The following is a 17,990-nucleotide window of genomic DNA, read 5'->3' as shown; positions in this document are numbered from 1 at the left end:
GAGTATATGGGGGAGTGGGCTTTTCAACTTCTTTTTCTCTCCTTATTCTGCTGGAGTTTTCAATTTCCGGTCAGAAAATCTACCAGTGGACTCAAATGAAAAGGCTGAGACCTCAAATGTATAACTGATAAGTTTGTGTACGAGTTGCTGAGGCATAGGAGAGGCCTCTTTTAAAGACTCCTCCTGGTATATTGCTGATTTGCCCACTAAAAAGTCTGTGCTAGTTTACATTTCCATGAGAGCCTGCTGTTATCACACTTGATAGCACTAAGAGGTGGGAGGAACTCACTCCTCATCTCCACCAGTTTCTGTAAGACTTTCAAGACTCTGCACTCCACACTGACAGCACGTCTTCAGGCTGGACTAGCCTAGACAGTCCAAGAAGAGGACCAGGCTACTACTACTCAACTTGCCATCTTGATGACCTTCAATAAGACACCTTCTCTTGGGAGGTCCTAAGCACCTATAAGCCATAAAAAAACATTAGGAACAACTCTTTGGAGATAGCTGACCTTGGAATCATTCCCCAGACCTGCTAAGCTTTCTATTGAGACATCAAAAAGACTTCCCTTGCTGGGTATGGTGGAGTATGCTTATAATCCCAGCGGCTCAGGAGGCTAAGAAAGGAGGATCACAAGTTCAAGACCTATCTCAGAGGCTTTGCCAGACCCTGTCTCAAAATAAAAATGAAAAGAACTGGAGATATAGATATATCCAGGTAAAACACCCCTGGATTTAATCACTGTTGGCAAAATAAATAAATAAATAAATAAAGAGATAATGAAAGCACAATATACTTTAATTTTTAATACACTATGTTGATTTTTTTCTCACAGCTACCTTGGAAATTGCTGAAGACTATCCATTATTTCAATCAATTTATAGAGTGATTGCCACAGATGAGGACTCTGCAAATGGTGATCAGCTGATGGTACGTGGCTTCCATTGTGTGAGATGCATGTATTGCTTCAGCAGACAAAGCAATGCACTGGAGATGTTTCTTGGGAGTAGTTGATACAATCTGATAATTAAAGAGCATATAATGAAGTTAGAAATCACTAAAATGCAATTTTAGTGTTAATTTTAGTGTTAATTTTTAGTGTTAATATTTGTACTAATGTTGGAAATGGTATTTTTAGTTTCTTGAAATCTATATGAAAATGATAAAGTAACTTATCCTGGAGGTATGGGCTAAGAGGAAAACATCCATGGTGAGGGAAAACTAGGGCTTTGCTTTTTGAAAGCCAATCAGAATGGTTTTACTTTTCTATGTCAATAACACATGTGAAATATAAATTAATATTTATATGTATAGACACATACATACATACATACATGTTTCAGTATCCTAATTACTAAGTATTTAATCCAAAGAAACTTGCTTTTCTCATAAATAATTTATGGTTGTAATGTCTCTTAAAGAGTTGGCAAAATAAAAAGAACTTATAATCCATAAAGTTCTATCTGGGGAGTTTAGTTGTGCACTGAACTGCAAAAGTCAGCATGCTGGCTCTGCAGCTGTTCTTTTTGAACACGTATTGAAGTAGTTTACTCCTTCTAATTTAGTAACTCACAGTATGGAGTAATGAAAGCACAATATACAAATGGCAGTGGGACTGTCAGCTGGGACTGTCAGTGGGACTGTCAGCTGGCTGCCTGGGCTGTTATGGATTTACCACTATTAGTGATAAGATCCTGTGGAAATCACTTAATCTCTCCTGCCCTTGGATTCCACAATTGTAAGAGATTTTTTTCTCTCTTTCCCTAACCTTCAGTAATGTATTTGCTGTCAGTCAAAGTATTCAAAATCCCTGTGGAATGCTCCAAAAAATTATTTTGTTGTAGACTAGCTGATATGAAATTGTTAAGAAACATGAGATCCTTTCCATTAGATGATATATTTTCAAAAGATTAAAAAAATAACTTGTAGTTCAGTTGAAAATAGTTATTTCTAGCTCTGTCATTTGCAGGAACACGAGAAGTACCAGAAGGTGATTGTTTTAAAATTTAGTGTTTTGAAAAATAATTACATTGTTAAGGATAGAATGCAAATTAAATTGAAAAGAAATACACAGAAGTAATTGAGCTTCTTCTTATTGAATTTTTATCTCATTTGTAGCCAAAATTTATTATGTTAAATTAAGGAAAAATTAAGGAAAGATTTATCTGCCTCTCCCTCACCTCAAAGGTGGTGTCAAATAAATTGAAAGTAAAATGAAGAACATAAAATATATCACAAAATGCATATTCGACTGTATGAATACTTGAAATTCATTTATACTCATAATTCTTGTTTTGTTTTGTAAAATTTAAAGTGATGAGTTTAATTATGTGTTATTCAAACAAAGGTGCATTAATTTGAAAAATCAGAATTATGTATATTTTTAAAATTTCCTTAGAAAAATATAGAGTGTTGTGCAGTTCTATTAAAAAGTAGCAGATGTTTCCGTTGTGCTTATAGGCTAAACAACTGAATTATTTTTTCAGTACTGTGAATTACAACTTATCAGTGATTCTGATACTAACTAGATCATGAAGAAAAATTGAAATCAATTATATTTGCTATATTATTGTATGCTAAGAATAGTCTATTTCCTTGGTATATTTTATTGTTCTAGTACACCATTGAGACACAGTTATCTGGACCAACGGAAGGAGCAAATTCTTTTGGAATGGATCCTGTAAGTGGTGTTGTTAGCTTGAAAGGTGGAGACCCCCTGGACTTTGAAGCTGGATATCATGTAATTAATATATTTATTTATTTTTCTATACAGAGTGAAAGGGATTTTTAGAAATAATTTTGAATTCTTCATGAAAAACTAAGTACATTTTTATTTTAAAGAAGGGTGGTGTTTTCTGAGATTCACTTGTATTTTTACAGCTAACTAAAAGTCTAGATCTGAACCTTACTGTTAGCAAAACATACTGATTGTGTCTTGACCTTTTAGATTAAAATTTAAATCCTTCTGCATATCAAAGGAAAAGGAGGAAACTTAAAATGGTCAAGTTTTCATATTGAAACTGACTATTCATACCCTGCCTCACTTAGAATATTAGCCAAGGTAGGATCAAGTATAAGCCTTATGATGAACTTGAGACTAACACGGTGGGAAAGAATATTTCTGGTAGTTCTATGAGAAATATAATGTAAGGAAAGCATTTTTAGGATGATTTTTTTTTGAGTGAAAAAGGATATGTAAGTAGGAACAGCTGATTGGAAAGAAACCAGATAAATGGCTATTGAGATAGTCTCTCCACATTAAAATTAGGTGTGAAAATTGAGAAATAGAGGATGTTATTATCATCATCACCATTGTTATTATTATTGTAAAAACATTTCTGTTCTCAGAAATGCCTCCATATGTAATGATTCAATAAGGTGACAGAAGAAAAAGGGACAAAAGGCAAGATGCAAAACATTACAGTAAACAGAGAATGTATTGCTGATTAGTTTTTTTGGGAGAAGGAAGTGATAATATTTAAAGATGATCTCAACATTTTTGTCTGAAAGACATAAATGGAAGAAAGCAGATGAATTGTATTTAAAGATAATTTAGTTTTGTTGAATGTTGGAGTATAACGGAGAGGCCAATGTGACATAGATTTTAAATAATTTGAGTACTAGGAATACAATATGAGATTAGAACGAGGTGGAAAAGAAATGGAGGTTATGCCTAAGAGCTATGTATTTATGTATTTTTCAGACGTATACTTCTAACCCTCTCCTGCCTCACTTCCACTGCTGCCTTTACTTCAATCAATTTTCTATTTAGTCCCTCTTCAACTTTCTGCTACGTACCCTAATGAGATCTGAATTACCCATCCAAGAAATTGAAGTTTGGTACAATCACTGTAGGGTTTACCCAACAGAGTCTCAGACATTGTGGGCGGTTATTTAATGTTTGCTCAGAAAAGGCTCATAGTGGAACTCTTAATGCCTCAGTGGTGTATTGTTTTTGTTTTCAAAGGGACAGCTGATGATCAGAATAAATATCTAAGAACTGAGATGTATGATAGGCTGACATGAAATGTATTTGAGATTTGTTAAGCTTCTCAGCTCTTCAGAAGTTACAGCAAGTCCTGGAACCCAGAGTAGCTCCTTGTCCTGTATAGGGTTTACCACCAAATGCATTAGATTTGGGGTTTATTATTGAATCTAAAACTTGTTCATAGTTTTGGTTTAGTTGCTCCTATATTTAGACATATAGTCAAACTATACAGACCTCTGAGTAAATTTAATGCCATATAAATTGAAGCTATTTTGAAATTTACTACTAACCTAAGAAAGCCCTTATATTTTATTTAACTACCTGGAAGAAAAATAAAAAGCTATATCTAATTGGAGAGAAAAAGGACAACCTAACAGGAGACACACTGTAAAAATACATGTGTATTTCCAATTACCAAATAGTATATTACAAAATTTCTAAAAACTCTTTTCCAGGTTTTCCAGCTTGCCCTGAGAGCAACAGATAAAACAGGTCTGTTCTGCCAAGGGACACTAATTATCAAGATTATAGACATAAATGATGAGAAGCCTCAATTTGAGTAAGCATATTTATTATTACTTTTACTAAATAACTAGAATTTAATGCTAGATAAAAGCAATACCAAGATTACCAAATTGTCATCCCTGAACACATTTTTTTCATCTCTTTAGAGACATAATACATTAAATAACAGTTAATGAAATAGAAAAGGAAATTATTGAAAGTGGTTCAGAATGTCAATATGAGGAGTCACATTATGCTGAGGTATAAAGGAAGAACCACATTGGATTTGGTGATGAAGTACGTAGGATCACTCACTCACTTCCCTTTACTTAGACACTACATTCCTTTGAAGACTTTCTTGAAAAATCTCTCCAATCCCCAGAATCAGTCTTCCCTTTTCTGTAAACTTTCAGCAAACTTAGCATCTCAACAATTACATAGCATAATAGGTATTTATAACTGTATTGCCTATTAGCAGTGAGATTTTTGAGTGTTAGGAGGCAAGGCTTAGTCATCTGTGCATAAACTAGTATAAAATATGGTAGATTATCAATAAGTGTTTGATGCCTTGAATGAAGGCAGAATGAGAAAAAAGATGTAAGTTTCAAAAATGTCCTAGAATGATCAGGGACTTTAAGTATGACTCAAAAAGGTGTGTAATAAAGTTCCCCAAATCAGGACTGAGTTGTGGTTCAGTGGTAGTGTGCTTGCCTAGCATGCATGAGGCACTGGGTTCGATTCTCAGCAACACATAAATTAAAGACAATAAAGTCTATCAACAACTAATATATATATATATATATATATATATATATATATATATATATATGTTTAAAAAAAGAAAAAAAATTAGAAGTTTTTAAAAAAATCCCAAAATCATCTCCATGGTTGCTCTAATAAGTTGCAACTTTGGCTACCATTTCATCATACCAGATAATAAGATGAAAATGGCCATATTTATTACCTTATGTTCAATTGGCAACTATTCCATACGTTAGATATCTGGAATAACAGAACTATATAATTCCATTCTGCTTTTCATTTTTCATCTCTTTTATGTCATGGTATCTTTGATGCCTGGCAAGGGACCAGAGACTGTATTATTGAAAATTGGTGCTTTTGCAGGAACTAAGTAACTTTGTGCCACAAATGAATTTTCTCGACATTTGGATAGCTCCGTGACACTTCAATTCTTGACAAGAGGAAGTAGTATTATCACAAATCTAAAACTTTCTTCAAAGTTTGTCACAACTTGCATTTATGTGTGTAAGAATTTGTAAATTTGTAATTCTCCAACTGTTTTTTTCAACTCTGTCTTTAACTTTCTTTAAGGCCATTTCCTCTGGATTCTATTAATGTGACTGAAAAGAAGCCTGTAGGAGAAATTATAGCAAGAGTAAAAGCAACAGATCGAGATGAAGATAACAGCATCACTTATTCCTTTAAAACTCAGCAGGAAATGTTTGGTTTGGACCCTCGTGAGTTTTAGATACATTTCTTGGAGCCTACTTTGGTTAAACATTCACTATATATCTCTATACATTTTTAGAACTTGGCCTGGTTCAACTACCCTTTCAAAATTAAATGTGGAGAAGCACACATACCAAAACCGTGGCATTTATAATTGCTATTTTCCTACTGGTTAAAATGGCATTCTTATGAAATAATGGGTGATATAAACTAATTTTTTATAAGTGGCCATCATTTTTTTAAAGAGAGAGAGAGGAGAGAGAGAGAATTTTTCAATATCCATTTTTCAGTTTTTGGTGGACACAACATCTTTTTTTTATTTGTATGTGGTGGTGAGGATCAAACCCAGCGCCCTGCACATGCCAGGTGAGCGTGCTACCGTCTGAGCCACATCTCCAGCCCAGTGGCCATCATTTTTCAGAGATAATTAGTACAAAGGCATCTGTGAAATCCTTGAAAACTATATGACACATAAGTCATAATTATTATCTCAATTTTATTTGTAGAGTTTGGGACTTTTCATGGATAATTTGATTAGCATTTTTGGTTATGGATAGATTTCTATGTGAAGAAGATTCCTTTTCTGAAATTTTCTTATAGGCTGTTGAGATAACTGATTTTATTAGTAAAACATTTACTACGTATCTCTATATAGTGGGTTCAAGCAGACAATCAGAAGCACCAGGGATACACTGAGGGAGCTTCTTTAATACTCTCTGAAAGGCTGTTCTAACATAATGCTAGAGCTTGAAGTTCACAAGGCAAGAAATCAGGAAGAGAAGACAGCTATAAATTGTGGTAAGTTAAGGGTAGACTAGAACATAGAAGCATCTGATAGACCCCACAAGTATGGACTGAGACCCACATTGGTTCTTATTGTCTCTGACCTGGGTGTTGTTGGTAGCTCATGAAAGCTGGGGCATTTCATCACAGGGCTGAGCACACATACCTGTTCAGCAAGTCAGAGAAACTGGAAGAACTACAGCAGGTCAGGTAGTTTCGGACTCAGCTAGCTAGTTTACACCAACAGTGATGAAGGGGACCAGCCAAAACATATGTAAGGAACAAAAGGACTGCTGCTATCTTCATCCTTCACATTGGCCAAGAAGTTCCCTTATGACCCACATGAAGCAAAACACACACAATAATTAGAATTATGGAAAATAAAATTTGGCTTAGAAGAGTTGACATATTTCAGAATCATCATACTGATCAACCAACATTTGAGATCATTCATTTAAGTTCTTAGAGTTATTACCAATTTATGCATCTGTCTTTGAAATGCAAATGTCAGGCTGGGGTTGTGGCTCAGGGGTAGAGTGCTCTCCTAGCACATGTGAGGCACTGGGTTCAATTCTCAGCACCGCATAAAATAAATAAATAAAATAAAGGTATCGTGTCTACCTACAACTAAAAAAATATTTTTTTAAAAGATGCAAATGTCATTGGGAGAAGAAACTAGCTAAGGACAATTTTAGCAAGACTAAAGCCTTTGAGAGTTAGAAAGACACTCAGGATTAAGCCAGATGATTCCAGAGCAAAAAGAAGGAATTCTGGGAAGGAAGTAGGTAGGTGGTGGCAGCAGGGATAGTCTCTTATGCTTTGCAAACTTTATTTAGTTTGATCTTTAAACTCATTTTTCATTTTTTATGCAATGAGATTAATTTGAAAGGCAAAAGCAATGAATGATTAGGATTTCGAAATGTTTTTACTAATTTTTAAGGTTCAAAAGCATTAGCAACAATTTATTATTGTAATTAAAATGAAATACAATGGTCTGTGTTTGCTTTTTTTTACAAGTAGTTGTAAACAAATAAATGACAATTTACAAACTTGGAGGAAAATTTGATGAAACAATTTTTAAATATGATTATTTTAAAATATAAGCATACAGTAAGCAGAAGCAAACTATAAAATAAAGAAATATTTCCAATGAATGTATAATTGCTAACAATTGTTTTTCTCATTCACAGAAAAATATATCATTAAATAAATTTAAAAATTATCAATATAAATAAACTAACATAAGCTTACTGATTTGGTAATTCTTTACTTTATTTCTTTAATTAGTTAAAGGTATAATCACTCTTCTTCAGCCTTTGAATCTTGACAACCCAAATAACTCCAAAACCTACCCTTTGGAAATTGAGGCCAGAGATAATGGAAATAATACCAACACTTACATGTTTACAGTTTTTGTGGAGAACATAGATGATCCTATTTCCTGTGACTCAAGTTTTTCAACAGGAGCAGGTATATTACAGGTTAATTTTATTTTAAAAAAATATATGAAATGATACAACAGTAAAATTTAAAAATAAAACCTAGAATTGTAGTTCAAATTTCCTTAGTTTTATTAAAAATAATTTAAATCCTGAATACAAGATATAACATGCTTTGGAAAAGAAAACACTATATTCAAATTGTTATTTTTTTTCTTTGTGTGGTAGATAGAGAATAGGAGAAATGACAAAATTATTCTAAGTTTATCTGTCACATACAAATTAATGTGTGTCTTTAAAAGATGCCAAATACCAGAAAATATAAATAACAAAATATATTTTTCACCTACTATATTGTTCAAGACATAAATATAACAGGAAAAAAAGATAACGTTATATAGACATTGAAAAATTAGCAATTTTAAGTTCGGATTTTTTAATAACCACACAGAATATTATGGTAGTAAATATTTGTTTTAAAAAATGATTACAATCTTTCTCCCAGAATTTGTTTCTTAGATTTATCTTTGCCAAAATATTAAAACATGGTCAAGATGTATTGCAAAATTTGTAAAAAGCATAACTTTGAAATAACCAAAATATCTAACTATAGGAAATTGACCAAAAATTGTATATATTTTAATGAATTACTACCTAGTCTTTAAAAATTACCTTTTAAAAAATAATAGGCATGAGATGACAATGATACACACTTTAGTTTGCTTAATTTTCTGTACAATGATGTCATTGTACATTGTCCCCCCAATAATTATAAACATATGCTATTTTATTTAATCATTTCTTTTTGTATGAGTACAGTAAATTAGTCTGAACATGCCTGACTTTTTTTGTTTGTTTGTTTGTTTGTTTGTTTGTTTCTGTGTGTTTGTTTTGGGTGCTGGGGATTGAACCCAGAGGCACTTTACATTTAGCTATATCCCAAGCTCTTTTCACTTTTTATTTTGAGATAGATTCTTACTAAGTTGCCAAGATTGGCCTCCAACTTGCAATCATCCTGCTTCAGCCTACCAAGTCACATAGTGCCTGGCTCTACTGTTAATTTTTAATGTCTCTTATATTAAAAAACTTTAGCTTTAATTATAAAATCTCAGTGTATTACTAATATAATAGTGTCATTACATCTGATAGCCTTACTCCCCCCAAAGAGAATTACTGGAATCTGTATACCTTTATATATAAAATAATGAAATATGTTCTTATACTTTGTGCTACATAATTCAGAGCCTCATATACTATTCATTAACCTCACCCTTATGTGTGTTGGTTTCTTTTTCATGAAGGCTTTCTAAAAATAAACTCTTTTAAACATTTGACTGTATTTAGACAATGCACATAACTGGAGCTCCGAAACAGATTGGCTTGATTTAATTTTAGTTGGGTCAACTGGATCTCAATAATTATATCTGTTCTGCTTGTTCTCTCTTCTTTTCTGTTTTTTCCTAAACGTAGCCACTTCGTTATTTGTCATATTACACTTAGCCACTTTGTTATTTGTCTCCTTTTACCTTTTCTGTTTGAGTGCTTGTCTTTCTCTCCCTATTTCTATTAGGAGAAACTGAAAGTTGAAGTCAAGAGGAACAAGGCAAACTTCATTAAAACACTCCCCCTTCTCTCCCCCAACCAGTGCCTGTCTATTGCAGCTGTGTAGCGACTTCTCACAGTGTTCCCTCTTCTCTGTCCACAGAAGCATCACCTTTTGAAATTTCAAAATTTCTAAAACACACACACACACACACATACACACTTCTTGCTTTGGGCAAAAACATACCTTCTGCTATGGATATTAATAAATATGTCTGAAATAGGAATTTATGTCAAAGGGATTGTTCTCAGGCTAAAAGAGAAGTCACCTAGGTGAGCTCTGGCAATGAGCCAGCTTTCCGTTTGATGTTTGTGAAGATAGTATCTTTTGGATCACTTTGAAACAATGGGATGTTCTCTGTAATTTCCATTCGGTCTTCCCAAATTATGGTGAGTTTTAAAAAGATACACATGGATCCCATGAAGGTCATTTTGACCTGGTTTCTACCAGACTTGGCTGAACCAACACAAACTGCTCAAACACTATCAGTATCATGATGCCCTCTTTTCCATTATGTGGGCTGTGTCCTTGGGATGGATGGATAGTGGGGGAAAATTACTTTCTATGAAACACAGGGTAACTAAATGCCTCTCTGAAAAGGTGTTGATCTGATTTTCAAGTTGTTGGTTTGATACACATGTTCACCTGACTGTGGTTTGTTATTTCTCTATAATTAACACAGAGCAAACCATTAAGTTAGAGAATCTGTTTATATATGTTCAATTTGAAACAAAAGTTCAAAAAGAGTTAGTTCCATTAACATAAAAAATATTCCTTAACATCCTTAGAAATAGTCAAATAATATGAGGCTTTTGCAGAACCACCTAATTTATATCCAAGACTGAGACTTTTTGAGAATCCTAGATAAAGAAACTACCAATGATTTAAATGTGCATGCATCTGTGTTATTTGATTTTGGGGTGAGAGAATCACAATGGTAACATTGGACGTAAAATAAGAAATGTTTGGGGAAATGAGAGTAGCAGTTGTAAGATATTTATGTATGGTATTTTATTTAGTCTTCAAAACTACTCTGAAGTTGGAAATGTACTTTATCTGCATTGTCCAGATGAGAATACTGATGAAGCAGGAATTCAAGCTCATTTCTTCTGACTTTGCTACCTGGCTCCACATTGTGAACATTATTGTGGAACAGAATAAAAACTTCAACCTTCTAACATATAAGAATCCCAGATGAAATATCTTAGAGACTATGGAGGTTGTGCAAGCACTGAGCAATTACATCCCATTCCACACACTAGCCCTACATTTAAATTTAGAAATATGAATTGGAACTATGTTGATTTAAAAAATACAGATGTTCATGTGAATAAATATTTTTAATTTTCTGAAAATGTGTTAAGAAAACTGCTTGAAAGCCAGACATGGGAGCATAAACCATATATAGTGTCAGCACTCAGGAGGTTGAGACAGGAGCATCAGTTGAGCCCAGGGGTTCCAGCTCAGCCTGAGCAACATAAAAAGACTCTGTCTAAAAAACAAAAAACAAACAAACAAAAACCTGAAGTTGAAATTTTTACAGCATGAAGACTTATCACACCCATATGAGGCAAAGAATGTTTGAATTTAAAATTTTGTTCATGATTTTGGTGATTTAATAGGTGTTTCAGTGTCTGTTCCTGAAAATATTCCTGCATCTGCTTTTATATATATGATTCTTTCAAGGGACCCAGATATAGGACAAGAAGTTGAAGTAAGTTTTTAACTTTCGGTTATTAATTTTTTTAAAAATTTGATTTAAAAGTGTCTAATTTTTAATCAGCAAAAATTTATTTCATCAGCTTTTTAACTATAGTAGTCACCTAATGCAGATTTACACACTAATGAAATGTCCTTTCATTATTTTTTATATTCATTTCAATCATGTCATTTCATTGTTATTTTCTTTTATTCATTCCAATCAGGCATATTTTCTTCTTATACATGTAATTTGAATAATGGACATTTTAGATCTCCCCCTTATTTCTGGTTTCAGCAATAATTCCTAAAGAATAGAAAATTCATAAGTGATAGATGACAACATGGTTACAGTTTAAGAGGAGGTAAAGAAAAAATTTAAGATAATTTATTTATAACTGCATTTTCTCAGAAATTTCTAATGGTGCAATATGACCTAAATGTAATTATATTTTTTAAGAAAACAACTGGATTCTTGATTATACATTATAAATCATATTAATACATTAGAACATTCTGCCTTAAATTTAGCAACTCTAATTCTCCATAGAAGAGACTTACATTGTTTCCTATTTGTTCATAATTGTTGCAAAAATACTGGCTTATAAACATGACTTGAGAATTCAGTTGAAACTAAAGTTTAAAGGAGCAGATCTCTAGAAAATTAAGCCTATATGTAATTTTTATGGTGACCCAATTTTAATGAGGCATTGATTAGTATACTCGATTACATGTTTTGTTCATGTGAATTTAGAAGGTGGATAGAAGACAACACAGGAAAAAAATGAAATTCCTTGTTTACAGGTTCAGATCCTCCATTGTGTGAGTATGTGTTTCAGGAGGGAAAAAGACAGAAGATAGGGGTCTTATGCGTTTGAAATATATGTTTTTTGTGAGGGTTTAGGCTATGTGTGGAATTGGTGTTTCCATAAATATAAATTATAATTATGTATTTACATGTATATTACATAAGTAAAATTTATAACATTTGGATTTTATTGCAAAAGTCATTATAAAAGAGAAACAAATACTTGGAAGATGATAATTTTTAACAATTCAAAACCATAAAAGTAAGGGGAGAAATAAAAAAAAAATTTTCCACAAGAATATTTAGTGGAATTTATTCTAAAATAAGCCAACTTTAGTTGTTCACTTACAGACAATAAAATGTAAGCCGTTACACCCGTCAAAATGGCCATTGTGACTTTTTAGAAATGGCATTGGATATCACATCTCCAAGTTTTATTCTTTTTCTTTAAGCCAGAATCTGATGTAAATTTTTCATAATTTAGCTTCTCTATGAAATTCTTTTCAAAATCTTTAATATTTATCTTGAACCCGTGCCCAGTTATAGGCATGGGTGACATCAATGTACAGGAACATGCTTATGCCCATAAAATCTTTGTCTCCAAAGCAATATTTTATTTTTTCCATATAGAAAATCAATACAGAGATGAGATCAAATGGTTTCTTCCAAGTATTTCAGTGCATGTACCTCCTTTAGATACACTTCCTGAGTATACAAGAGGGAGTGACATTTTTTTTTAATTGGAAAAAGCTGCATATGTGAAACTAGAAAGTAATTATGAAAACAGTGACAGATATTTACAAAAATGCTCTAGTACTTAAGCACATGAACCAATGGAAAAAGTACAGTTAAAATGCGAAAAGAATGTTCAAATTGTTTTTGAAGTCTGGAACTGAGAGTAGGTTCAGATTTAATTTATGGGCACTGTTTTTACAAACCTAATTTTTATATAGGTCTGGCCAAATATCTGCATCAAAACTGTCAGCTCAAAATTCACGCTTTTTCAATAATGTATTTACCATGTTTGTGTTTTTTCTTTAAGTTTCTAATATTAAATTCTTCAAGTAACGCCACTGCCTACTTTGCTTTGGATTCACGTAATGGTGTCATTTCTAAAACCATTGAACCTCTTTTGGACTATGAAACAAATCCTAAGGTGAGACTAAATATAAAATAGAGAATTAAAATAACAAATGCCTTTAAATACTTTTTTCAATGAAAATAATTATTGAAACATCTAAATTGAAATAAAAATATACCAAATTTTATGTAATTGCCTTTTCATATTCACATAGATCATGTAGAAATTCTCATTAAGATAACTGATGAAAAAGTTAATTGATTCATCTTACTTTTTTCTTAGACCTTTTAAAAATATCTCAATTGTTGTATGTGCTTCTATGGGTGTGTGTAAAAGTTGGAAGAGGGATCCTCTCTATATTCAAAAGCCTAGAACTGAGACAATGTTCTGTGTAATCTAATGAGATCATACTTCTTAGTTTTGAATTATCTGGAGAACTGCATCTGTCTGACTTTACTTGATTGTAGAGACCTAACCTCTTTTTTCCTCATTGCCCTGGTCAAATTTCAAATTAAAAAAAAAAAGATTGCGAAAGAGAAAAGTATAAGGAGATGGAGAAACATAATAAATCACTTCTCCCTACCAACTTGTTCTGAGAAATGGAATCATTTCAATTTCAAACGTTTTCCAGTTTCTTAAATAATTCTCAATGATGCTTCCAGTAAAACTATCAAGCCCCCCCCCCCCTTTATTCTCTAATCTTACCTAGATACTGACTTCCTAAACTGCAAAAATTTTGGCCAGAACTTTTCTCATCAGGTAGGAGTAAAAGAAAAACAAAACAAAAAAACAAAACAAACAAACAAATCCAGTCATTTCTCTAAGACCAAGACATCTGGTTAGCCACTTATAAAATTACTTTTCATTCTGGTATTATAGGCTCTTGTGTCATATAGTCAACTTTGCTGTTTTTCACTCACTCCTAAAGACACAAATTACCTTTATTATTTTTGTTCTTTTATTGACATTCTGATTTTAATTGCATTGAATTTATAAAGTATAATGGCATCTCATCATCTTTAAAGCATCATTGAGAATTATTTAAAATTTGTTTAAATTTTCAATAAGACTTTATATTTATCCAGATTTTTCATACTATTTGTATAGCATTCTTAGCCACCCTTCATTTTATTGTTAAATATCCATTTTCTAATTGTTCTTTATAGTTGTATAGAAAACTATTGGTTTTTGTTTCCTGATCTCAAAGACAGCAAATCTCAAAATCCTTTTATTGATTCTAATACTGTCTTGGTGATTTTTCATTTTTTATGTGTCAACATTCATAAAGGGCTTGTTGAAAATAAAAGTTTCTACTTTCTCTATAATCCTTACAATTTTAATTTATTTGTTTTAAGCCTTCTTGTTCTGATAAGAATTTCCAGGGGGGAAAAAAAAGTTCACTAGAAATGGTATAAGAAAGAATCCTTATCTTGTCATGATTTTCAAAAACGTTGTTTAAATGTTTCAAATTGGAATGCTATTTGTTGTAGGATACAGTTAATCTTTTTAAATAATGAAATTTTCTTTTATTAAGAGTTTTTTTTTAAAAAATCAAGAGTTTGATTTTGACTTATATACCTTTTTTTTCTCCATTTGTTCTAATGATTACATTTTCCTTTCATCTATTAAAGTTCTAAGCTACTTAAACATATTTTCTACTATTACACCATCCTGTGTTTTAGCACATAATCAACCCCATTTGAGATCGTTTTCAATATTGACTGCTCATTCACTTAATATTTTAGTTTCATTTGATACTTGAATTCTGGCTGGCCCCTCTACCCCCATTCCCCACAGCTGTTTGGACAGTGTTGAGGAGCTGTTCTTCCAAAGGGTATTTACCATTTGACTCTGTAAGACATGCCTCTGGCATAAGTGGCCTTTGGGAAATCCATATGTTATTTTCATGCCTTGACAATTCTCAGAGGAGATGTTTAATGTGATCACTATTCACCTGCAATACCCCACCCCTACCCCCACTTTTTCTTTCCCATTACAATATCATTTCAGTAGTATTTTTGAAGGATTACAGAAAACTATTTTATTCTGTACTTCAATCTGATTTAAAAGCAAAATTGCACTTGATCAACTTTCACCTTCCTTTGATTTACATGTCAATCTTCCCGATTAGACATGCTTTCCTACACACTTAAGGTTATTTCTAATCTTTATAAGATAATTCTTATCTCTAGTATATTACACTTGCATCAAATAGTCAGTACTTGAGAAATAATTTTTGAATGAAAACATTTAACTTTAGCTACCAATTTCCAATGTTTTGTTAAGATTCAAAACATTAAGAGGCAACAGATTTATTTGTTCAAAAATACTATTTTTGTTTTCCAAGTACTGTGTTGCAACTCTTACCTTTACTTCTAAGTACCACATATTTAGTTTTCTCCTACTTTTTTCCTAATTGTGTATTTTATCTCTATTTTATACATTTTTATACCTTATTTCTAAACAAATAGTTTATACGTGGATTTTTCTGAATAATAATTTGCTTAAAGGTAATATATTGTTGTTCATGCAAATTTTAGAATATTCATATCTGTGATCTTCAATTTATTCTCACTTATTTAAAATATTCCTGAAGTAGAAAGCTGAAAAGTTACAATTTTGTGGATTAATGTATTTTAAAGTACGTTTTGCATATACATATAACATTATAAAATTAAATTTAAAAATAAAACAAAAAATTACAATCCTTCTTTGACTTCATCAAAATTAGGTATTACCTCTTTAGACTACACTTCTTTGTTGTTTATGGTATTGGAATGTTACCTCTTTAAATAAAACTTCTATTCTGAAGTTTCTAAAATATTTGAGGCTTTTCAGTCAGTATTTTCTAAAAGTTAGTTGTTGAGCTTCAGAGATTTTTCTCTAAACAATAAAGTTACTTTTATTTTGATATTTTATTTATTTTAAAAATTTATTTATTTACTCTAATTTGTTATAGTATTTTGATATTTTAACAAATTTAAATTGGACATATTTCCTTATTGTGGTATGCTGAAAACTATCAAAAATTTAACCTCAGTTTCATAACAACTGTGAAGTTAGCATTAATTGCAGAATCTGCATGAGAATACAAGAGATGTTCTTTTCTAGAAATGCTTTTAAAGTGTTTTTGGGATGCTACATTTTTATGCTAAGAGCTTTTTAAAGTGTTTTTTTTCTGTTTTATTTTTAAAGAACTTTTTATGAAGGAGAAGATGCATATTTTAAGTACTCAAGGAAAAAAAATAAAGATGTACTCTCTTCTCTTGTTTATTTTAGCATTTCCAGTTTGTAATTGCTGTTAGGAATAAGGAGAACCTCCCTGTGGAGTCATGTGTTGGCACCATCACTATAAACATCCAGAATGTTAATGATGAGAGTCCTGTTCTTACGTAAGCAATGAGTAATCTAAATATTTAAGTGCTATGATTAAATCACTGAAACTTTTTTAATAGTTAAAATATCAATGTTTTACTATTTCTATTATAATTTTCTTAAAATTATTAGAAATCAAAATTTTATGAACTCTTTGTTATTGCTTTTTTAAATAAGGATTAAAAATCAACTCCATTTCTACTTTGCTTTCAACACTACAAAGAGAAATAATACTTTGGTGGAAAAGATTTTAACATTTGCTATTTTCTTGCTGATTATCTTTAATATGTAAAATATTACAGAAAACTCAGAGATATGTTCATATTGTGAATCAATGTGGCAGTTCAAGAGAATTTGGGCAATAAGTTCTTGCTGATATTGAAATATTTCCAAACATATGAAATGAAAATGTGATTGCTAGAGTGTTTGTAGAATTTTATCATCTGGAAAACAGTATAATTTACTAGTTATTGGAAGGACTGGAGAAAGAGTTTAGGTAAAAAAATTAAAAAAAAAAGAAAAGAAGAAGAAAAAATATTATAAGATCATTTATGATATATAAGCATTCCCTACATACATAATAATCTACAAATTATTTAAGGCCAGTGGCTTTAAAATGGTACAAAATATGTATCAAAAGAAATTTAAAATATTTGTTGTATGACATAGATGAAAAGAGACATTTGTTTATACTGAATGATAAAAAAAAATCTCTTTTGTCCCACAGATACATACCAGATGCACCTATAAATATTTATGAAAATCTGCCTGTTGGAACAATGCTGGTCAAGTTGACAGCAACTGATAGAGACATAGGGGACTCAGTACACTATGAATTTCTAGGTACACAAAAAGAATTTTCTATAAATGAAGGTAAAAAAAAGTTTTGTGGCTAATCATTTCAGAAAGTATAATATAATGTATTTTTCACTAGCTAAAAATAAGCCTGATTATCATTCTATTAGGATGAAAACATCTTCAAAATATTTAGCAGTGTATTTACATATTTCTATGAAGTAACAAGTAATCATTTCTTCCTTCTCAGAAGTATGGAAACTCTCAGACAATTCAGATCCATAACAGTATTCCCTAGGATTTTATTGTATAGTTTTCCTCTGAGAAGTAAACTTTCCCATGGAAACCAGAATACTAGTTAACATAAATTGAATATTTATTTTTATATCATACATTCTTCTAGGACTTTGCATGCATAATAACTCCATTGGGGTTTTACTGTCCT

General features: G+C 31.6%; 1 protein-coding gene across 1 annotated transcript in view; it reads left to right on the top strand.

The window, feature by feature from the left end:
• LOC113180147 (cadherin-related family member 4-like) overlaps positions 1 to 17,990 on the top strand; it is a 154,431-nt gene that overhangs the window by 17,263 nt on the left and 119,178 nt on the right. Inside the window, exons 4-11 of the mRNA XM_077796430.1 lie at positions 837 to 931; positions 2,619 to 2,741; positions 4,445 to 4,548; positions 5,826 to 5,971; positions 8,034 to 8,216; positions 11,411 to 11,502; positions 16,655 to 16,767; positions 17,478 to 17,623. Of these exons, the coding sequence (XP_077652556.1) occupies positions 837 to 931; positions 2,619 to 2,741; positions 4,445 to 4,548; positions 5,826 to 5,971; positions 8,034 to 8,216; positions 11,411 to 11,502; positions 16,655 to 16,767; positions 17,478 to 17,623 (1,002 nt within the window). The remainder of the gene's footprint in view (positions 1 to 836; positions 932 to 2,618; positions 2,742 to 4,444; positions 4,549 to 5,825; positions 5,972 to 8,033; positions 8,217 to 11,410; positions 11,503 to 16,654; positions 16,768 to 17,477; positions 17,624 to 17,990) is intronic.

The sequence above is a fragment of the Urocitellus parryii genome, chromosome 3, assembly GCF_045843805.1.
Source record: "Urocitellus parryii isolate mUroPar1 chromosome 3, mUroPar1.hap1, whole genome shotgun sequence".
NCBI classification, from domain to species: domain Eukaryota; kingdom Metazoa; phylum Chordata; class Mammalia; order Rodentia; family Sciuridae; genus Urocitellus; species Urocitellus parryii.
The sequence above is the reverse complement of the archived record's forward strand: the minus strand, read 5'-3'. Positions and strand labels throughout refer to the sequence as shown.